Genomic DNA, 21,984 nt, shown 5'->3' on the forward strand with positions numbered 1-21,984 from the left:
CTCCCACAGGGGTGCAGGGTCTCAAGGTTTTGGGCCGTCCTCCACCGCTTTCCCAGGCCACAAGCAAGGAGCTGGATGGGAAGCGGGGCTGCTGGGATTAGAACCAGCACCCATATGGGATCCTAGCACACTCAAGGTGAGGACTTTAGTCCCTAGGCCACTGCACCAGCCCCCCACCCATGACTTTTTATATCCACAACCCCCAGTGTGAGCCCTGCTCAAATGCTGCCACAAGGAGTGAAGTCAAGAGCAGCTAGAAGAGGTTTCCCCATCCCACCCCTTCTCCTGCCCAGAAAAAAAGAGCTTCTTCCAGGCGCTTCCATGACCTGGCTCTCTTGTGATCAAGAGTACAGTTAGTGGGGAAAGGGAGAGGGGGACCACCTGCCCAGTGGCTCAACAGGATAATCTTCACCTTGCAATGCCAGAATCCCATATGGGTACCGGGGCTCCTGTCCCAGCTGCCCTAATTTGGATTCAGCCTCCTGCTTCTGGCTTGGGAAAGCAGTGGAGGATGGCCCAAGTCCTTGGGACCCTACACCCAAGTCGGAAACCTGGAAGAAGCACTTGGCCCCACTCTGGCCATTTTTGTAAATCTGCCTTTCAAATAAAGAAATCTAAGAAAAAAAAAAAAATAGAGGTACACACATTAAACTCCCCCTTAGATAGCTGTTTATTGGCAGTGGGCTGGACAAAGTGATGGAGTTAGCGTTCACAGACAACACCACGCACCAAAGTCACAAGGGAGGCAAGAGTGACGGGAAACCCAGCCTGGAACCCCCACATGAAGCCCCTCTTCAAGAGTGAGTGTGCAGGCGGAGGGGGCAGAAGCCTGGAGTGTTGAGTGGGGGCGGCCTGAGGACACCTTCGCTTAGTAGGCGTGGTTAGAGATGAAGAGGGACTCGCTGGCGGCAGCGCCCGCCTGGCCGCTTGGGGTGTATTTTCCTTGACAGGCGAGGCTGTTGGCCAGGGCCCGCTTCACGTACTCCTCCTGGGCTGCCTTCAGGTTCTCCTTCTTCCCGCCCCAGGCCTTCAGGGCTGAGGCCTGCAGGGCACGGCCATATGAGAAGGTCAGGGCCCACGGCTTCAGGAGGGGGCACTTGTTGATGGCATTGAGGTTGATGGACGCCTCCTCCTCACTCTGTCCTCCAGACAGGAAGGTGACTCCTGTGGGAACAGGTGTAACAGGTGGGGTGAGGGAGGCAGAGTGACCACTGTCAGAGACACCCCAAGGGCTGGGAAGGAGGAGCTTCTGGCAGGGGGGCTATGAAGACCATGATGGGGAGCGTGGGCCTCACCGGTGACGGCAGGGGGCACTGTGCGGCGCAGGGCAGTGACGGTTGCCATGGCAATCTCCTCATGGGTATACTTCTGGGTACAGGCGTGACCTGGGGTGACCATGTTGGGCTTCAGCAGGGTGCCTTCCAGGTAGATGTGGTGGTCGCTCAGAGCCTTGTACACAGCAGCCAGCACCTAGGGGAGCAGCACAAGACGGGGGTAGAGGACAGCGGTTGGTCTCAAGCACCCCCAAGCCCCCACTGCCAAGGGCTGGCCTGGCAGGCATGTCACTTTACCTTCTCCGTGACATACTGGCAGCGCTTCAGGTCATGGTCCCCGTCGGGGAGGATTTCTGGCTCCACGATGGGCACAATGCCATTCTTTGTGGGAAGAGAAGGATGGGCTGACGAAGGCCTCCTAACACACACACTCTCCCCAGCCAGAGCTCGGCTCAGCGAGGACCGCAGCACTGGGTACCCGCTCACACCCTCCTTCCTCTGCCTGCTGTCTCACGACATCCTGAAGTGTTGGCTGCAGACCCAGCGTGAGGTTTGACAAGCTTTGGGGAGCAGCTGCTCTGGGGGAGGCAGCCGTCCTAGCAGGCGCAGTGTGTGCCTGTTGCCACTGTGGGAGGAAGAGAAGGGAACCCACCTGCTGGCAGATGCTGGCGTATCGGGCCAGAACATTGGCATTCTCCATGATGGCCAGGGCTGAGGGGGTGTGCTCCCCAATCTTCAACACACAACGCCACTTGGCAAAGTCGGCTCCATCTTTCTTGTACTGGGCACAGCGCTCCGACAGCCCATCCAGCCCTGAAGGGATGGAGGAGTTAGGGCAGGGGGAGGAGAGAGGGGCACGTGGCTCCCACTTCCTTGGAACCTGGCTTCCAATCCAAGAAGGGACACCCAGCTAAGGGAGGGGGAGTTTTCACCTTGAGTGGTGGTCTCGCCATTAGTTCCTGCCAGGGGTACCACACCCTTGTCCACCTGTTGGGATGGGAGGATGGCAGTGACATGAGACAGAGAACATGAATTCTGGTTACAGTTCCTCGTGCTCTCCCAGCTTTGTTTAAACCTCTGCAATGGCCTTTTCAGGACTTGCAAATATTACAATATCTTGTTCTGGGCAGTAGGCTGCACCAGACTATGGTTTGACAGGGAGACCTGTGCTCTCTAGCACCTCCTGTCAGCAAGTCACCTTGTCCCTCTTCCCCACCTCCTGGGTCTGCAGCTGTACAATGGGACTAGCCCTTAGCTTGGAACTGGGAGGCTTGAATGTGCCACACCCAGAAGCTACCATCAGTCAACCATCTGTGGCTTCCGTCCACCCACATCCGCCGGGCCTGCAAGCCTGGGGTCATGCCCTGCCCTGCCCCTCAGTACTTCCCCTTCCCAGGTCCACCCTCACCAACAGTCTGCCCCCTTACCTTGATGCCCACAACACCGCCCTTGGACTTGATCACTTGTGGGAAGGGACGCCCATCATCGGCTTTCTGGTAGAGGGTCTCGTGGAAGAGGATGACGCCCCCGATGCAGGGGTTCACGCGGTCATCGGCGGTCAGCAGCAACTGGCGGTAGAAACGCCGGTTCTCCTCCGTGTTCTCTGTGCCAATGGACTGCAGCCTCTTGGCGATGCTACCTGGAGGGGGGGCAGGTGGGTCAGTGTGTGGGACAGGAAGGGAAGGCTGTCCATCAGCCTACCACTCCCACCTTGGGCCCTCCTTCCTGTTCTCACCTGTGGACTCATCTGCAGCCAGGATGCCCTTGCCCGGGGCCACGATGCGGTGAGCGATGTCCGACAGCTCCTTCTTCTGCTCCGGGGTCAGCGCTGGATATGGGTAGGGCATGGTGCTGGTGGTAGCAAGTTCCTGGGAGCGAGATGGATGCAGGAGACGGGGTAAGATGAGCTGTCCTGCAGCCTTCCTCAGCAAGCAGGGCCCCTTGCCTGCAGTCAGGGCAAAACGTTCCTTACCTCCCCTGCCCCGCACCCAGGGCATGTCCTGGGGTACTTCCTGTCCCCCAAGTTCCCTACCTCCCATGCCCCCGCACCCGGGCGGGTCCTGGGGTACTTCCTGTCCCCGGCTCTCCCGACTTCCCTAGACTAGGCCTGCCCCCTGTACCTTTCCTAACTCTGTCTGCTGCTGGGTGGTGCCCAGCTGAGGTTGGGTTTGCGCACTGGCACCCGGGGGAAAGGAAAATGCCAGAGCCAGGGACAGGCGGGTCATGTTGAAGCTGGACCCATCTGGCTTGCGCTTTGCCATGGGGGTCACCTTGCCTAGAAACAAAATCGAACAACCAGAGGATTTTAGAGTTCCCAGGGCATGGGGAGGGGCCAGAGACCCCACCGCCCAGAGAAGGGCAAAGTTCTGTGTGCTTCCACCCTGGTGGGGAGAGGAGGGTCAGTTCCAAGATTAGATAGAAGAGACTGGGCCATTCAGTCTCCAAGGACATCTCAAGGTCAGGCTGTCCCACCCCAAGGGTGGGGGCAGGGAATTAGGAAAAGGGTGCGTGTGGGAGGGGGGTGCAGGAAGGTGATGAGAGTTCCGGGAAAGAGCAGCTGGGCGATCCTGGCTGGGGCCCAGAGAGGGTGAGGCTTGCCCTTCTCACTGCTTGCACAGGGAAAGGATACGTGGAGGAGCCGCCAGGCGCCCCACCCCTGTCCCTGAAAAATGCTCCTGTCTGTTCGCACGGCTGGTAGCTGCTGTTCCAGGCTCAGAATCAACGTCACCCGATAAGGAAAGATAGCAAAGTGTTAATGGGTCATCAAGCCAGACTATGGGGTTCCCCCTCCTAGCCGGCACGCCCTACTTCTTGGCCCGAATAAACCCCTCACCTACGGGAACCCTGAGGTGATAGATGGCCCGGCTCCCGCCCCCTCGCCTTTGGAGGGGACCCCTAGAGACGAAGGAGCCCTAATCCTTTGCACGGTGCCGGTGATGGTGGTGTGTGTGTGGTGGGGGGGTCCCCTGCAAGAGAGGGGAGTAGAGCTTCCCTCTCGCTCTGTTCCTCCCCCGCCATGACTCAGCGAGCGGAGCTGCCGCGTTGCGCAGCTAAGCCAGGGAGCCCAAGCTGCCGACGGCTAGGGAGTCGGGGCTGGGCGCCTGCGGGTGTGTGTGGGAGTGAGAGAGGGTGGCCTGGGGAGAAGCACGGAAAGGGTCTCCCAGCCGACCCGCCACCGCCTCCCCACCAAGACCCTTCTCTAGGGTCTCTGACCCTGACACGTGGCGTAGAGACGCTCACCTGGCCCGGGAGGGTGGATTGGAGGGCTGCGGCGGCGGTGGGCTGGAGAGCGCGCAGGGGAAGAGAACGCGGCGATCGTCACCAGGACCCGGTTCTGCGGCGCGTTCCGAGAGGAACGCAGCCTATTCAGCTCCCGAAGGGGGCGGCGCAAGGGGCGGGCGAGAGGTGGAGCCCTTGCCTTTTAAAGGCGCCGCGAAACCCCTCCGCCGGGCCTTTTCCCTTGCAGAGGAGGGGGTGCGGTAGGAGGCGTCCAATTGCGGGAAAGGAACTAGGTGGGAGGCCAGTCCCCCGAGCCGCGAAGCTGCCCCGGAGGCGGTGCCTGCGAGCGGGCTGCTTCCCCCGCCCCCGAGCCTCGGACGTGACTCTGGCCACATCCCGCGGGTCGGCGGCGCCCTCCCCTCCCCCTCACCGGGCCGCTGCCCGGGCCTGGCGCGTTCCGGGGCGCCGTGACTCAGCCAGAATAAAGGCCGCAGAGTAGATGGAGATGAGAAGCAAGGGGAAAGCGGGGCGGAAGAGGCTGAGAAGGAGCCTCCCCGCTTCCTCTTCTAGGACCAGATCTGGCGGCCGCGAGCAGTCCCGCTTCCGGCCTGCGCGGTTGCAGCGTGTGTCAGTCGCCAGAGGGAGAGATCGTGCGCGGGCCTGCCTCTGGGCGTGGAGCCGATAGCCCTAGGTCGCTTAGTCCAGGCCAGGACGGGTGGGTGCCCGGAGCGCTGAAGAGGGCGCCGGGGCTGCCAGGGGCTTGGAGGCGAGGCCTGCACACTCGTGCCAAGCTCTGACTACCAAGGAAGGCATCCAGGCATCGGTGCCGGGGTTCGCTCCAGAGACTCAACCGAGCTCCTGGTGGCGCACGCGCTCTCCGCGTGGGGCTGGAGCCGACCGGAGCGTGGTGGCGTGGATCCCCCAACCAAAAAGCCGACCACGTGGAAAACAGCGGGCCACCGCTAGTCCCCCCTCCCCACCCAGGAAGTCCCTGGGACCTGCCTTGTTTCTCCAAAATAAACTCCGTCCCTGAGTTGCTCCACTGCCCTCCTTACTCTTCCCCCTCCTGATCCGGCTAGGTTAGCGGCCCACCTGCTAAGCGGCGAGGCGGAAGGAGCCGGCAGAGTGGTCAGCAGCGAGTGAGCGGGTCGTCCCCAGCCTGGGTTATAAGGCAGCTTCTGCCCTGCCCCCGCCCTGAACAAGTGTCCCCGACCTTCTCCTATGACCCCTGCCCTTTCCCCGGCCACGGATCCCCGACAGGACCTATATTTAGGGAAACCTGAAGCCCCTGACATTCATGCCAGCGTGGGGCCCGGTGTGGGGGAAGGAGAAGGAAGCCTTGGGTCGCTCTGCTGGGGAGGGGGTGTGGGATAGAGTATGGGGAAGAGGGGCTCCCCGACTACTCACTGGCACTTCAGAAGAAATGTCTTCCTTGGGATTCCAGAAGGAGGCTCGTGGTGGTCAGGAGCTACCCTGTGTTTGGGCTGGAATCTGTAGGAAAAAGGGTAAGGGGCCTTAGGTCACCCTGACCCCTCCCAGCCTGCCTCCTGCTGGCTCCTCCCTTTCCCTCCCCCAACTCTGGGCCTGGCAAGTGGCTGCTCGGGTTTTCTGATTTTTTTTTTTTTTAAAGAGGGAGAGCAGATGCAGGCACTGCACTCCTAAAATAACCAAGACGACAGGGCGTGGTTGGGGCACCCCTGCATCCCCCACAGTCAAGACCAAATTCTCCCAGAATGCTCTGACGAGCCCTGTCCCATACCCTCACCTTCAAATATTACAATTTACTTGGAGAAGCAGAGAGGCAGTGGAGCCACATTCTGGAACGCAGCGCCTCTTTCTTCTGATCCTCCAAAGGACCTGCGGTCCACCAACTACCCAAGGGCTCTGTGGGCTCACGGGGAACCAGGCCCTCCACTGGCAGGTCCCAGGCCACCGAGCTGGGCCAGCCATTTGTGTGTCCGTGGGGTGGGGAAGGGTGCTGGAGAAAGGGGTACTGAGGTTCCTCAGCAAGGGGGGCAGGTGAGCCCTGGGGGCCGGCCACTCCCCAGAGGGTAAGCTCCTGGTCAGAGACTCATCGCAGCTTGATCTCAAAGCAGAGACAGTTGAGGCTCTGGCAGTCGGGCAGTTGGCAAGCACAGGCGCAGTCACAGAGCGGGCAGCAGCTGGGGCAGCGAGGAGCCCAACCCTGAGGGAGAGAAGGTAAGGACTGAGGGGGTGTGCTGTTCTTCACAGGGGGAGGAGGAGGGAGGACAGCAGGCTGGGAGGCCACCATGGGCTATTCTTGGCAGTAAAGCAGTTTCCCAGGGCCATGCACATTGTGTTCAGGAGAGCTGGGAGGGGGGTCCCAGGCACGCTCTGCCTACACCATGTTATGGAGGAGGACACAGAACCAGCAGCCCTGGCTTTCTCACGGGAATTCAGGTACCCCAGTGTCTGGCTCAGGGATGACTCTGCCATGTTGTCAAGGCTTTGTGCCATGGAGCGGCAGGAGATCAAGCAAACCCCCATTTTTCCTCTCTAGCATGAGAATGCAGCGTGGATCTTTCTAGAAAGGGACAAAATTGTGCGATTTCATTCTTTTTTTTTTAACATCTGATTTTCTTCGATGATGGCAATTTCTGTAATACCTAAAGAACATTAATGTTCATAAAAGTTGCATATTAAGGGCCTGGTACAATGGCTCAATTGAATAATCTTCTGTTTGTAAGCGCTGGGATCCCATATGGATGCTGGTTTGTGTCCTGGATGCTCCATGTGCCATCCAGCTACCTACTTGTGGCCTGGGAAAGCAGAGGATGGTTCAAGACCCTGACCCCTGGACCCCATGTGGTAGACCTCTGGTTTCTGGCTTCAGGTTGGCTCATTTCTGGCCATTGTGGCCATTTGGGGAGTGAACCAGTAGATGGAATATTTCTCCATCTTGCCCTCTCTCTGCAAATCTGCCTTTCCAATAAAAATAAACAAATCCTGAAAAGGAAAAAGTTGAGCTCTTGTAATGATCAGAACTCTCAGAGTGAAGTGACTTGCCGAAGTGCTACTCGCCAGTAGCTGGCTTGAAGCAGGGTCTGCTAGCCCCAATCCTGTGCTCCCAATGCCTCCCTACACCAGGAACAGCTACTTTTTCCAAGGGTTACTAGACCTGGGACACCCCAAGTTCTCTGAGCTCACTCATGGAGCAGGTGGCTAGGGGGGCAGATGAGTGGGGAATAAATGGATGAATCTTAAGCAGATGGTTTTGACTTAAATATATATATATGCATATTTATTTACTTTTATTGGAAAGGCAGATTTACAGAAAGAGAGACAGAGAGAAAAATCTTCCATCTGCTGGTTCACTCCCAAAATGGTCACAATAGCTGGAGCTGAGCCTGTCTGAAGCCAGGAATCAGGAGCTGCCTTTGGGTTTCCGGAACAGGTGCAGGGTCCCAAGGCCTTGGGTCATCCTCTGCTTTGCCAGGCCATAAGCAGGGAGCTGGATGGGAAGTGCAGCAGCTGGGCTATGAACCGGCACCCATATGGGATGCAGGTGTTTGGAGGTGGAGGATTTGCCAGTTTAGCCAACATGCTAGCCCCCCAGCTTTTACTTCTTTGTGGAAAGGAGAGCAGAGAGGGCCTCTGGAGGTCCCCGCTGGTGGCCCGGGGGGGGGGGGGAGTTGGTGGGGGAAAGACAAGTCCCCGGGGAAATAGGAACAGCATGTCTGCCTCTCCACGCTGGGACAGAGCTGATCTACAACCACATACTCAGGATGGCCTTGTGACAAAAGCTTGCTGGTTCCTCAGGCCAGAGCCAGAACTAGTGACAGTCCCAGTTGCACAGCTCAATCAGAGACCGGGGCCAGGCCAGGAATAGGGGTGTGACATTTCCAACAGCTGAGGTTTCGGGGTGCGGTATCAGCTGACTGGTGAGGTCAGGTGTCATTAGGGGCTCCAGTTAAGGCTGGGTCACCCATCATCCACCCGTGGGGAAAGGGTGCATGCAGGAAGCTGCATCCTGGTGTTAGGGAGACGAGGACATGGTTTTTGAATATTGGGTGAGGTATGTGGTTTGGGGCATCTCTGGGCAGAGCCAGTGCTGAGGGAGCATGGGCTATGGTAGGTTCAGGAGGCCCACGCAGTCCTTCCATGCACAGGGCTGGTAGCCAGAAGTCTGCGGCCCTCCCCTCAGAAGAGAAGGGATTAAAAGCACTTCTTGGCTTCAGGGCTGAGCTGGCAGGGTTCAGAGCCAGTGTTAATAACTGCTAATGGGTTTCTCTGCTCCTACCAGCGCCATGTGTCTCCTGCAAGGAATTTGCTATTTAAGTACATGAAACCAGGGCTCCGCATTAACCCCTGCACTGCCTCAGGCTCCCCCGGGGTTGCACTTCTCCCGCTGATTTTTTTCTGTCCCCGTGACTGTGTGTCCCCATGACTATGTGAGGACTTGCCATCAGCCCCACTGCCTACAGCTAGGGCCCTGCAGTGGGGTCAGCCCTGGGGCTGCAGATCCGCGGGGCTCACTCACATGTGCAGCCTCCATGCCTACATCTCTGAGACAAAAAGACCGTGAGCTGCCAGCAGTCCTTGTTGTGCCCCCCTGATGGAGATAACAGGGCGTGGAGGAGCAGGAGGAGGGGTGGGCTACCCAAAAACTTGTGAGCGCTCAGCGAGGGACAGCTGGTCCGCTCATCACAACTTCACATGGTAAGTTCACCACCTCCTGGCCCATCCCAGACCTTCTGAGGGAGGGAGAACGGGACCCACTTTAGATCACACACTAGTATGCAGATTGCCCACTAAATGTGGTCCTTTTCCCCACCCTACTGTAACTGCCTATCTATCTATCCCCAGACTGCAAGCCCTGGGTAGCTTGTGCCTCATCTCTCTCATTTCTGCCAAGTCCCTGGAGCCCAGTACAAGACCTTAAATCGTTGCTGAATGACTCGAGGTGCTGGCCGACCCAGTTGCATCACCTTGGGCAAGCCATCTGAGCCTCTGTGAACGTCACTGTGTGTCTCCGTGCAATGGGTCAGTGCCTTGGGACCTTTGTGATCACGCTCACTGCCATAAAGAGACTAAAGGACAGAGGAACTCAAGCACACTTTGGGGAAGGACAGGACTCCTCTGCCATCTTCCTACCATTCAAAAGACAGCAGAAAGGCCCAGTGCGGTGGCTTATGGCTAAAGTCCTCGCCTTGCACATGTTGGGATCCCATATGGGCACTGGTTTGTGTCCCACTGGCTCCACTTCCCTTCCAGCTCCCTGCTTGTGGCCTGGGAGAGCAGTCGCAGTCAGCCCAAAGCTTTGGGACCCTGCACCCGCGTGGGAGACCCAGAAGAAGCTCCTGGCTCCTGGCTTTGAATTGGCTCAGCTCCAGCCATTTCGGGCACTTGGGGAGTGAACCAGAGAATGGGAAGATCTTTCTCTCTGTATCTCTTTCTTTCTATAAATCTGCCTTTCCAATAAAAATAAATTTAAAAAGGGGGGGCCCGGCGTCGTGGCCTAGCGGCTGGGGTCCTCGCCTTGAAAGCCCCGGAATCCCATATGGGCGCCAGTTCTAATCCCGGCAGCTCCACTTCCCATCCAGCTCCCTGCTTGTGGCCTGGGAAAGCAGTTGAGGACAGCCCAATGCTTTGGGACCCTGCACCCACGTGGGAGGCCTAGAGGAGGTTCCTGGTTCCCGGCTTCAGATCGGCACAGAACCGGCCGTTGAGCTCACTTGGGGAGTGAATCATCGGACGGAGGACCTTCCTCTCTGTCTCTCCTTCTCTGTGTATATCTGACTTTTTAATAAAAAAAAAAAATAATAAATAAATAAAAATGGCAGTAGAAGCCAGGCACTCTTTCTGCACTCCATGGTTGGAAATGCCCACAGCTCCTTGCTGGCAACATCCCTAAACCTATCTTTTCCCCCAGGAACACTCTGTGAAGACAGATGGGAGAAGGAGTGGCATCCCCAGGACACGGGATCAGAATTGCTTTTAGAAATGAGCATCTCTTACCCTAATTATATAAAGATTGTCAAAAATAAATAAACAAATAAATAAAAATATCAGAAAAAAAAAGAAAGAAATGAGCATCTCCCAAAAGATGGGAGTGTTTGGGGCCAGCACCATGGTATAGCATGCGAATTCTCCATCTGTGGCGCCACCATCCCATATGGGCTCTGTTCCAGTCCCAGTTGCTCCACTTCCGATGAGCTCCCTGCTAACGTGCCTAGGAAAGCAGCAGAGAATGGCTCAAGTGCTTGGACCCCTGCACCCAATGTGGGAAACCAGGAAGAAGCTCCTTGGCTCCCAGCTTTAGACCAGCCCAGCTCTGACCATTGCAGCCATGTGGGAATGAACTAGCGGATGGAAGATCTCTTTTTCTCTATATATAACTCTGACTTTCAAGTTAAAAAAAAACAAACTTTTTTTTAAGGTATTCAGAACTCAAGGCTCACTGCCTCTTCCCCTGATCCCCCTTAGCTCTGGCCCTGTGATCCCTTCTTCTGCCCCAACCCCAGGGACACTGCAGCAGCAGATTCTTTGAGAGAAGACAGCACTGTTGCCACACCATTGATTTTGAAATTCAACACATCTGCCAGGGATTTGCAGCAGCTGCAGTCAGCCCCACCACACCTTTGCTGGGGCCTGATCTTCACCATGCCTGCCGCCCCCCAAGGCAAGGTCACCACCCCAAGGACAGGAGCTTTGCTATCTAAATCTCTTAAATCCAAAATAATTCCCGCCCAGGAAGGTGATTGGCTATGCTCAACATCCATAAACCAGCAACTGCAAAAATGGCCACAGGCCAGCCTTCTGCCCCCAGGGGCCGAGTTCCAGCTAGGAAAGGACTTGCTCAACCACACTCTTCCAAGAAACCAACAAACTAGGTGAGCAATTTCACGGGAATACTACTCACTTGTGTGTGCATGTGTGCAGACACAGATAGGTGGCCGAGGTATTAGGGCAAGTTACCTCGGGCTAGTTGGGGGACAAATGTTGGGAGGGGGCTACAGACAGGACTTAAGCCAGCCACATCCCACACCCAGCAGGCTGCCTAGGTTTAAGTGGGTTCAAGTCCAGCTTCTTGCTAATGTGTACCTTGTGTGTGTATGCGTGTGGGAGCGAGGGGGTGGAGCAGCAGGTGATGGTTCAGGGACTTGAGTCCCTGCTGCCCATATAGGAAGCCCAGATTGAGTTCTGGCTCCTGGCTTTGGACAGTTCTGATACAACTATTGTAGGTATTTAGGGAGGGAACCAGTAAATAGAAGATATCTTTGTCTCTTTCTGCCTTCCAGATAAGTAAGTAAACATATACATACACACCTTATAAACATCAGAAGACAGGGAGCTGCTGTGGTAAAATATTCTTACAAATACTAGTAAAATAAACAAGACTTCAAAAAGTTCATGGAGAGGGCTTAGCAGCTAAAGTCCTAGCCTTGAACGCGCCGGGATTCCATATGGGCACCAGTTCTGATCCTGGCAGCTCCACTTCCCTTCCAGCTCCCTGCTTGTGGCCTGGGAAAGCAGTTAAGGCCGGCCCAAAGCCTTGGGACACTTCAACCCTTGTGGGAGACCTGGAGGAAGTTCCTGGTTCCCAGTTTCGGATCGGCGCAGCACTGGCCGTTGTGGCTCACTTGGGGAGTGAATCATCGGACGGAAGATCTTCCTCTCTGTCTCTCTTCCTCTCTGTATATCTGGCTTCGTTATTAAAATAAGTAAATCCTTAAAAAAAAAGTTCATGGAGGGCCTGGAACAGTAGCCTAGTGACTAAAGTCCTCGCACATGCTGGGATCCCATATGGGCTCCGGTTCTAATCCCAGTTTCCCATCCAGATCCCTGCTTATGGCCTGGGAATGCAATTGAGGATGGCACAAAGCCTTGGGACACTCCAACCCGCATGGGAGACCCAGAAGAGGTTCTGGGCTCCTGGCTTCAGATTGGTACAGCAAAAGAAAAAAAAAAAGATTGGTACAGCACCAGCTATTGAGGCCGCTTGGGTAGTGAATCATCAGATGGAAGATCTTCCTCTCTGTGTCTCTCCTCCTTTCTATATATCTGACTTTCCAATTAAAAAAAAAAAACAACTTTTTTTAAAGTTCATGGAAAAGGCACATTATGTAAAAAGTTATGCATAGATTTCAAAAGTGTGATAAAAGCAGCTTAACTTTATACAAAATATATCCATCCATTCAAAATAAGAGCTATAGACAGAAAGGGAAAGACAGAAATATCTTCCATCTGCTAGTTCACTCCCCAGCTGGCTGGAGCTGAGCTTCTTTGGATCTCCCACCTCTGTGCAGGAGCCCTACATGTGATGCCAGCTTCCCAGGCAGCAGGTTTTACCCACCATGCCACAATACTGGTCTCTTTTCATTGATTTTCTATGAGCTGTTGAAGTGTCTTCATACAACACTGATACTAGACAGGTTCATGCCACCCGTATCAGAGTGTTGCTTCAAGACCCAGCTGCTCCACTTCCAATCCAGCTTCCTGCTGATGTACCTGGGAAGGCAGTGGAGAATGGCCCAAGAGCCTAACTCTTTGATGTGGCCTAGCCCCAGCATTTGGGGAATGAACAAGTGAATGGAAGATTCTCTTTGTCCCTCCTTCTCTGTCTTTCAAATAAAATAAATATTTAAAAAATTAACACTAGCTCTCAGAGGCGTTGGGAAAAGTCATCACATCTCTGACAGTGCCTCTGGACCCCCGCTCTTGCTCAGAGAGCAGAAGTTACTGCTGAGCTGTGTTTTTGTTTGCTTGTTTTATTGGAAAGGCAGATATACAGAGAAAAGCAGGGTCCCAAGGCTTTGGGCCGTCCTCTACTGCTTTCCCAGGCCACAAGCAGGGAGCTGGAAGGGAAGTGGAGCATTCAAAACACAAACCTGCGCCTTATGGAATCCTGGCGCATGCAAGGCGAGGATTTAGCCACCAGGCTATCGGGAGTGTTTTCAAAGGCACCGCTTCAGCTGTCCCCTGGTTTTCTTTCTTCAAGTAGCTGTCATCCTCCTTTCCCCCAGTGTTGATGTTGGTTCAGGCTGTCCTCACATGACTTAGGATCTGGCCAGGTGCCTAGCCGGGCTCAGATGCTCCGTAATAAATGTCACAACATAGAGACCCAGATCGCGCCTAGCGCAGGGCTAGGCTGGGCAGCCTTAGCGGGAGCACTCACAGTTTCACTGGGCTGGGGGCAGCAGGCATCCAGGAGGTGGGCGGGGCGGGGCAGAGGGAAGTCACAAGCTTCAGCGCAGGTCCAGCAACAGTCCTGGCGCTCTGAGGTGCTCTGCTTCCTGCAGGGGGAGCTGCAGTCCGCGCAGCGGCCCTGGGCCTAGGACAGGGCAGGGGTGAGCATCCGAGCCAGGCAGAGATTCGAGGAGAGGGGCAGGCTACCAGAAGACAGGGCCACCCTGATCCCACCAAGCAGGAAGGGGGAGAGTTTGCAGAGGAGAGAACAATTTAACCGATTCCTCTCTCCCTGCCGGTCCCACCCTTTATCCCTCGTGGGGCCCCTCACCAGCAGGCAGCGCCTAGTGAGCAGCGCCAGGCCCAAGAACAACAAATAGATGCCCACAGCGATGAAGACAATGGCGGGGATGGGAAGCAGCAAGGCGGGGCTGCCGACGGGAGCTGGGGTTGGACTCCACGGGCTGGAGGAAGCCTGCAAGGAGCACAGAGGGAAGGGAGGATGGGAGGATGGGAGGTTGGAGGGAGCGGGGGGGGGGGGGGGGGGGGGTGGGGCCTGCAGGTGTGGTGGGAGGGCATCCACAGGACACATCCCAGCGCACTACCCATTGCCAAACCTGCCTTCCTCCCATTTCATCACCCTGCTCTTTCTCTCCCAACACTGCCTGGACTTGAGAGCATCCCTCATTCTGCATCGCCTTCCCTCCTGCACTACTGGCTGTTTCCACACCAGCTGTCCTGTGTGGCCCCTCCATCCCACCAACCTCCCTTACAGCCCATCAGTGGCTTCAGGTTAACCCAGCCCCACACCTAGGCCTGCACAGGATTCCCTCCCTGCCCACATGCCCAGCCACTCTGAGTTCTAGCAGCGACCCAAACGTGCTGTTCCCCAGGTCTCTGGCCCATCCATGCCCAGGGCTCTGGGCCCCCCACCCCATGCTTCTTCTCCTAGGCCACTTGGCAAGCTACCCCTGGATCTTGCCAGCCAAGGTCAGAAAAGTGCCCACCGGTGGCACCATCTCACAGTTCTTGTCCTGGCTGGAAGGGTCTAAAGTGAGTCAAAACCATCTTTCTCATTCCAGGTTGCCGAAGCCGGCCACGTCAGGGTGGGTCCTGGATGAAGAGAGGGCAGCCTGGCAGTGGGGAGGGGGTTGGACTCACCTCCATGGGATAAAAAAGCACCACTCAAGTCCTGGAGCTGCAAAGAAAGAAAGAAAGAAAGAAAGAAGGGGGGGGGGGGGAGATGGAGAGGGCCAGCAGACTGGGTGCGATGCGCACCTCCTCCTCCCATTTCCCGTAGGGGAAACTGAGTCCTGGTGATGGCCTCTGGCCCGCATGGCCGGAGTCAGGGATCCAGGGACCCCAGGGCGGCGCCGCCTTCGCAGGCTTCAATCGGACCCAGGCCGGCCCCCCTCCGCTGTCCCCACAGCCCGGGGTCCCTCGGCACCCTCAGCCCCATCACCTGCACCCTAGGGGGCCGCGGGCAGTTCACGGATTCCGCGCAGCGCTCGGACCAATCGTCTCGGTGCCAGCGCCGCCCAGGAGCCTTCCGCTGCTTCTGGCTGCTGCCATGGGGACCAGAGCGCGGGCCTCTACGGCAGCCGTCGAGCCCCAAATTCCTCCTTCCCGCCCGGCTTTTTCCCGGCTGGATCTTCCAAAGCCCCGAGATTTCTTTTTAACTAAGACGGGATGACGGCACCCAAACAATAGTGGGTTCGCTACATCACCCAGCTCTGATCGGATCCTGATTACTGGACTTCGGGGGAGGTGCCCTGGGTTCTGGGGTGCCACAAGGCGAGAGCTGAACCCCCTCCCAGGCCTCACACCCACTTGCTCTGTGACTTCTCCCGAACAAAGGGAGAAAAGGCAGCCAGTTTTTGGCTCAGCCCGTTCCCGCTTCTCCAGTTTGACTCCCTTTTTTCAAATCCTGCTCCTGTTCTTTTTCCATCTGTAAACTTTCAAAAGCTTCCCAGGGCTGCCAGGACAGGCACAAGGGCTCCATCCAGAGCCCGATGCAATGGCTCAATTGGGTAATCCTCCACCTCTAAGCGCCAGGATTCCATTTGGATGCTGATTCGTGTCCCAGCTGCTCCACTTCCCTTCCAGCTGCTCCCTGCCTGTGGCCTGGGAAAGCAGTCGAGGACGGCCCAAAGGCTTGAGACCCTGCACCCGTGTGCAAGACCCAGAAGAAGTTCCTGGTTTCTGGCTTTTCATCTGCTCACCTCTGGCTGTTGTGACCATCTGGGGAGCGAGCCAGAGGACGGAAGATCTTCCTCTATTTTGTTCTCTCTGTAAATCTGCCTTTCCAATGAAAATAAATAAATCATAAAAATAAAAACAAAAAATCGTACAACTGTCCACACCAAGCTTCTGGGAGCCCTGGTCCCACTCCCTGCGTGCACACACCCTCCCACTCCTCACCCGTGTCCCTGGTCACACACTGGAAATCTTACAAACACATGACACGTGTGTGCCGTGGGCTCTGCACAGGCTCTTGGGGGACTCAGAACTGCACCCCAGGACTAGAACACCCAACCTCGTGTCCCTGCTCCTCCCTTAGGCCTGTGGACTGTCTGGGCTGGGTGAGGTCCTCCCAAACCCCGGGGGACAGGGATGGCTGCTGTGCACGGGGTAGTGATGTAACACTTGGTTCATTCTCCGCTTGGATGTTGCAGCCTGCTTCCCATCCATGGCCCCCACCCTAGCTCTCGGCCCAGACTGGGCGAAGAGGCAGGGGGGCCTTCAGTGAACACCTTCTAATTCTGTGAATGACTCCATTTCAGGATGGTCTTGTTTCTGGGCTCGTCTCTGGCAGCTCCCCAACCCTTGACTAGGAAGGCACCAGGACCTCTGTCTGTCCTTCCTACGCTCCTCACAGGGCCTCCTATACAACCACTGCCTCCCAGCTTTGCCACCCGAAGTCCCACTCCTCAGGGTCCCTTACCCTCAGAAACCAGCCCCTCCAGGAGAGAGTTTCCTCAACACACAGCTAGGGGCAGCAGCATGGAAATTTCCCAAATCCGTGTCTCCCCCAACCCCAAGTCCCAAATCTCCCCTCCCACCTTCCACACACACAGGCCAGGTGCCAGTGCCCCATGCCCTCCCAGGTGTTGCAACTTTCCCCAGTGTCATTACTGCTGATTTTAAGATACAAGGACATCCCCAATGACCAATCTGGGAAGTGGCCAATCCCTCCCCCAGCCCCAGGAAGGCTTCAGAAGGCACACACTCCCCTCCCTCCCTCCCTCCCTCCCTGTCTCCTGCCAACTCAGTGACGCCAGCTTTGGCAAGGCCTCCAATCACGTCCACGGCCAGCAGCGGTCAGAGTCACTGCCGTGGACGATCGTATTCTGTTCCTGCTATTGGGCTCATACATTATGCAGGGTGGACAGTGTGCAGGGCCAGCTCGCTGCCAGGCAAAGCGTGGGAGGGGTGATTAGGGCTCCCCCACTGCCAAGCTCCACACTTGTGCTCGAATCACGCATCTGTGGGAGGCTGGGAGACAATCAGACCTCTGCCAGATTTCCCTGCAACCTGAAGTTCAAAGCCAAGACCCCAGGGGAAAGGGAGAAAAGGGAACCACTCAGGCATCATCCAAGGGTGGGTAGATCCTGGGAGGCCCAGGCCTGGGGAGTTGGAGAGGGCGCTGACAGCTCTGGTCCTGATCTGGCCCGCAGAGACTCCTGGTGATGGAGAGGAGAGATGTGGGTTTAGAGAATTTCCCTGGGGAAATGGAGAGGCTGAGCCGCCCCACAGCATCCACAGAGGCCTCATCACAAACCTTATTTAATCCTTACCAGTGGCAGGAACCATCATTTCTATTTTACAGACCTGAAGGAACTGTGGCCCAGTTATTTAAAAAAAAAAAAAAGCACAACCCAATCAACTTTGGATCCAGCTGGTTGTTGGAGTTCTAAGTACTCCCTCCCATGGCGTTTCTGGGAAGCCCTGGGGGGAAGCCAGTGGAGCTCACTGGACCTCAGTCTTGTGTTGGCAGGGCTTGGGGTGATGATTACACATAATGTAATAGAGCCCTGAGCCAGGGCTCATTAGCAATGATGGACAATCACTAATGAATATGTATGTAAGTAGGAACTGCGCCTTGCACACATGTCTCAGTAACCCTGGGAAGAAGAAATGCTATTGTTCCCATTTTATAGATAGAAGCCTGAGGCTCACACAAGAACAGCTAGATAGCAAGTAGCAGAGGCAGGCTTTGGACTCTGGCCATGATTGGGACCTTGTGAACATAGAACAGAAACCCAGTGAGGTTCTGAAACTGGGCCAATGTCATACAGCCAGACAATTGGGGAAGAAAGGCCCTTGAACCTTGAGCCGTCTGACTACATCACACCTGTTATGCCTCTGGCCTTTTTCTGGTATGCAGATAAAAGGTAGGGCTGCAACTGCTTGAATAGTAGCTGACCTGAGGCAGTACAAATAAAAGCACTAAATAATAAATGCTCTGACACCCTGGCAGGGATGCTGCCGTGGCGTGCGGGTTGGGGGAATTGGACCCTTCCTTGGGTATCAGGTGGGAAACAGGCCATGGCTGGCTGCTTAACGTTTACTTATTCACAGCCTCCTCTGCTGAGAACAGCCCCGTGTACCTGTAGCACCCATCCACGCGGCACCCAGGCAGAGATGATGAGCCAAACAGCATTGGGACAGAGGAGCCCACCGGGAATAGGAAACGGTAAAGTCCAGGTGGAGCAAACTGGATGGCAGGTCTCTGAGGATAGCCTGGGAGGGGGACGCTCACATGGGAGCTGGGCTGCAGGAGGGAGAGCTGATGGCTGAGGTCTACAGGAACCGCTGCACTGAGCCGGGCCCCAGGCTGCTCCTGTACCTGTGCACCTGCAGGCCAGTGGTGGGTCTACGGAATGTCCAGAGAAGGAGTCCGTCATGGTCATGGGCTGTGGAGTGCTTCTGACCTTGGGTGGTTTGCTTTAGGTGATGTGCGGTTCAGTGACAGCACACACACACACACACACACACACATATGCCTGGAAAGCTAGTCTCTTTCAAATTCCCTTACAACACTTGTGATTACTCTGGGACAAAGTCCCATTTTGCTGCCAAAAGTCCTTTAGCACCTTTGTATCTGTGCTTATCTATTTCTGCCTTTCTTCCTTTTAACACAGAGAGACAGAGAGAGAGAGAGCACCTGCAGTGCAGACTGGGCAGTCCCAGTAGCAGCCTAACAAACAGTTACAATGCTAAAAATCTTTGTTTTCATTTGCTGTGTAATATGCTATTTTCTATGTACAGCAGGTGATCAGGGGTTTCTGTTTGTTGTAGTGGTGAGGAGTTCCCTTTTAAAGTCCACACTGAAAATTCCTGTACTTGGATCACTTCCCAACTGGGGGGACCCTGAAAGAGCTGCCAGTCCCTACCCTCCTCTGGACAGAGAATATAACTGCAGCGTCACCGTGCGGACTACACCAGCTCATGGAAATAAAGAGCTTAAATGGGCGCCCGACACATAGGACATGCTGTAAAAAGTGTTCGGTCAGATCAAGTAGGGCAAGCAGCAGTCAGCAACACACAAGCCCAAGCCTTCCATGGGAGCAGGCCCATGGCATTTCATGTGGTGGGGGACCAAGGACAGAGAAGATAAGAACCTAAGCCAGGATCTTGGGCAGTTTCTAGATTCCTCTTTTAACTACCAGCCAATTAACTCTTGAATCATGAACACCAGGGCGCTTCCAAAAAGGGTATGGAAATTAATATTATGGAAAAATAAGCTACACATGGAATTCAATATGCTTGGGGATACACCAATTTTTCATGGGAAAGCCTCCCCCTGCAATACCAGCATCCCATATGGGTGCCCATTTGTGTCCTGGCTGCTCCACTTCCCATCCAGCTCCCTGCTAATATGCTTAGGAAAGGGGCAGCAGATGGCCCAAGTGCTTAGGCTACTGCACCCACGTGGGAGACCTGGAGGAAGCTCTTGGCTCCTGACTTTGGCTTGGCTGTTTTGGCTGTTTGGGGGAGTAGGCCAGCAGATGGGAGAATTCTTCCTGCCTCTTCCCTTTCCTTCTCTGTAAATTATAGACTTTTTTAAAAAGGGAGAGGAAACCTCATCTTTCAATTCCATTTACGGTGAAATTTTTTCTTTTTTTTAAGCCTTACTTATTTATTCTTTTTTCTTTAAAGATTTATTTATTTTTTTATTACAAAGTCAGATATACAGAGTGGAGGAGAGACAGAGAGGAAGATCCTCCGTCCGATGATTCACTCCTCAAATGAGCCACAATGGGCCGGTGCGCACCGATCCGAAGCCGGGAACCAGGAACCTCCTCCAGGTCTCCCACGCGGGTGCAGGGTCCCAATGCATTGGGCCGTCCTCAACTGCTTTCCCAGGCCACAAGCAGGGAGTTGGATGGGAAGTGGAGCTGCCAGGATTAGAACTGGCGCCCATATGGGATCCTGGGGCTTTCAAGGCGAGGACTTTAGCCGCTAGGCCATGCCGCCGGGCCCTACTTATTTATTCTTGAAAAGACAGGGCCTGATGTGGTAGCTCAGCGGCTAATATCCTTACCTTGTATGTGCCAGGATCCCATATGGCTGCCAGTTCTAATCCCAGTGGCCCCGCCTCCCATCCAGCTTCCTGCTGTGGCCTGGGAAAACAGTCAAGGACTGCCCGAAGCCCGCGTGGTAGACCCGAAAGAGGCTCCAGGCTCCTGGCTTCAGATTGGCTCAGCTCGGGCCATTGCAGCCCGAGCTTGGGGAGTGACTCATCAGATGGAAGATCTTCTCTGTCTCCTCCTCCTCTCTGTACACCTGATTTTGCAATAAAAATAAATACATCTTTAAAAAAAAAAGAAAAGAAAAGACAGATTTACTGAGAGGAGAAACAGAGAAAAATCTTCCATCTGCTGTTTTACTCCCCAAGTGAGCACAACGGCTAGAACTGAGTAGATCTGAAGCCAGTAGCTTCTTCCAGGTCTTCCACATGGGTGCAGGGTCCCAAAGCTTTGGACCACCCTCTGCTGCTTTCCCAGGCCACAAGCAGGGAGCTGGAAGGGAAGTGGAGCATCCAGGACATAAACTGGTACCCATACAGGATCCTGACCCATGCAAGGTGAGGATTTAGCCACTAGGCTATCACACCAGGTTCCTATGGTGACCTTTTTAAGCACTCACATGTCACCTCTCTGCCTCTTTACAAAATAGGAGTGACAGCATCTCTTCCGATTTCTGCATGGTGTCTGTCAGGGTGGCTCGAAAAACGGAGTCTGATGGCACTCATGTGTTCTCAGTTGGGATAATATCGCCCCCAAGAGGGCAAAAATTGGTTCTTGGAGGACAAAACAAAACAAATCCAACTGCTCTTACATACATACCAGCACAGATAGACATAAATAGACGGACAGTAAATCTGTGTCATTAAAATTTTATGCTGGGCAGCAATTAGAGGGGGAAAGAGTCTAAAAAAGGATGTGTTTGGGCAAAGCAATTTTTAAAAAGGTCAAGAATCATTACTCTAAGCCATAGCTTCTCCCATTTGGGTCATTACGAAATTGGTTTCAGGAGTCATGGCCAGTTGTTTGGGAGAGAATTATCTGGAAAATGTCCCCAAACGGTGACGTGCTCAGGATCGCCAGGGAGGGGGTCTGTGTGTGGGTGTGGGCTAAGTCGTGGCACGCAAAGAAGCTCGTATGGGTGACTGTGAAAAGGTGTGGGAATCCACTCTTTTCCCTCTCCTCCTTTGATGTCTCAGGTGAGCCTGTGAAACCTTGGACTTATCTCGGTTGAAAAAAGAAGGAATTGGTGACGAAAGAAAAATGTAGGAGAGGGTTCAGATCCCGATGCAACTTGGACTTGACCTCTGCCAGCTCATAGCTCACGGGCTCTTATCCCACCCTTACCCTACACTCCAAGGTAAGGTACAGAGCCACAACTCTCTCCCTGTACCTTCTGGCATTCCTCACTGGAACAGACTGCCTGGTTTCCAATCCAGCTCAGGACATTAGAGCTGAGCCCCAGAGCCCTGCCTCACACAGCCCTGCCTCATTCAACCCTGGGCACTCAGCCCCGCCTCACACAGACCTGCTGTGTCTCCTTCAGGGCAGCTTTGGGTTTAGCCCTTTCGATACTGCTTAAGATGCCCGAATCCCAGCTCTAATTTGGTTTCCTGTAAATGCACTCCCTGGAAAGAAGCAGTGATGGCCTATGGACTTGGATCCCTACACCCATGGGGGGTCCTGGATTGCCATCTGAGCTCCTGCCCCGGCCTGGACCAGCCCCGTTGTGGCAGGCTGTAAAGAAGTGAACCAGCAGGCAGGTGCATTTACTCTTTTAGTCTTTGTCTCAAATAAATATTAGAAAAAGA

At 55.0% G+C, this 21,984-nt stretch overlaps 2 protein-coding genes across 6 annotated transcripts; both read right to left on the minus strand.

Annotated features, from left to right (window-relative positions):
• Positions 1-652: 652 nt before the first annotated feature.
• ALDOA (aldolase, fructose-bisphosphate A) lies at positions 653-6,010 on the minus strand. Of its 4 annotated transcripts, XM_004586860.3 has the most exons (9): positions 4,515-4,733; positions 3,395-3,549; positions 3,010-3,142; positions 2,702-2,913; positions 2,207-2,261; positions 1,927-2,087; positions 1,572-1,655; positions 1,296-1,470; positions 653-1,164 (listed from the first exon to the last, which is right to left on the minus strand). In XM_004586860.3, the coding sequence occupies exons 2-9, from the start codon at positions 3,533-3,535 to the stop codon at positions 869-871; spliced, it is 1,257 nt and encodes a 418-aa protein (XP_004586917.1). In that variant the 5' UTR covers positions 3,536-3,549; positions 4,515-4,733; the 3' UTR covers positions 653-868. The 4 variants fall into 4 exon arrangements, with proteins under 4 accessions (XP_004586917.1, XP_004586918.1, XP_058536583.1 ...); XM_004586861.3 differs by lacking the exons at positions 3,395-3,549; positions 4,515-4,733 and adding an exon at positions 5,901-6,010; XM_058680600.1 differs by lacking the exons at positions 3,395-3,549; positions 4,515-4,733 and adding an exon at positions 5,586-5,609.
• A 383-nt stretch (positions 6,011-6,393) lies between these two features.
• On the minus strand, positions 6,394-16,240 carry LOC118757783 (keratin-associated protein 10-2). Of its 2 annotated transcripts, XM_058680601.1 has the most exons (7): positions 16,180-16,240; positions 15,555-15,767; positions 15,106-15,205; positions 14,805-14,841; positions 13,975-14,118; positions 13,633-13,788; positions 6,394-6,678 (listed from the first exon to the last, which is right to left on the minus strand). In XM_058680601.1, the coding sequence occupies exons 4-7, from the start codon at positions 14,808-14,810 to the stop codon at positions 6,565-6,567; spliced, it is 420 nt and encodes a 139-aa protein (XP_058536584.1). In that variant the 5' UTR covers positions 14,811-14,841; positions 15,106-15,205; positions 15,555-15,767; positions 16,180-16,240; the 3' UTR covers positions 6,394-6,564. The 2 variants fall into 2 exon arrangements, with proteins under 2 accessions (XP_058536584.1, XP_036348753.1); XM_036492860.2 differs by lacking the exons at positions 15,555-15,767; positions 16,180-16,240 and having other exon boundaries at positions 15,106-15,371.
• Positions 16,241-21,984: the final 5,744 nt, after the last annotated feature.

Source organism: Ochotona princeps, chromosome 24, assembly GCF_030435755.1.
Source record: "Ochotona princeps isolate mOchPri1 chromosome 24, mOchPri1.hap1, whole genome shotgun sequence".
Classification (NCBI taxonomy): Eukaryota; Metazoa; Chordata; class Mammalia; order Lagomorpha; family Ochotonidae; genus Ochotona; species Ochotona princeps.

Coding starts and splice junctions, on each gene's coding strand:
- ALDOA (XM_004586860.3), bottom strand. CDS start 3,535: ATGGCAAAGCGCAAGCCAGATGGGTCCAGCTTCAACATGACCCGCCTG. Junction 2,262..2,701: donor GCGGTGTTGTGGGCATCAAG/GTAAGGGGGCAG, acceptor CCATCCCAACAG/GTGGACAAGGGTGTGGTACC. Junction 1,471..1,571: donor GCCAGTATGTCACGGAGAAG/GTAAAGTGACAT, acceptor CTGCTCCCCTAG/GTGCTGGCTGCTGTGTACAA.
- LOC118757783 (XM_058680601.1), bottom strand. Junction 13,789..13,974: donor TCACTAGGCGCTGCCTGCTG/GTGAGGGGCCCC, acceptor GCCCTGTCCTAG/GCCCAGGGCCGCTGCGCGGA. Junction 6,679..13,632: donor GCCCCCAGCCCAGTGAAACT/GTGAGTGCTCCC, acceptor TCTCTCCCTCAG/GGTTGGGCTCCTCGCTGCCC.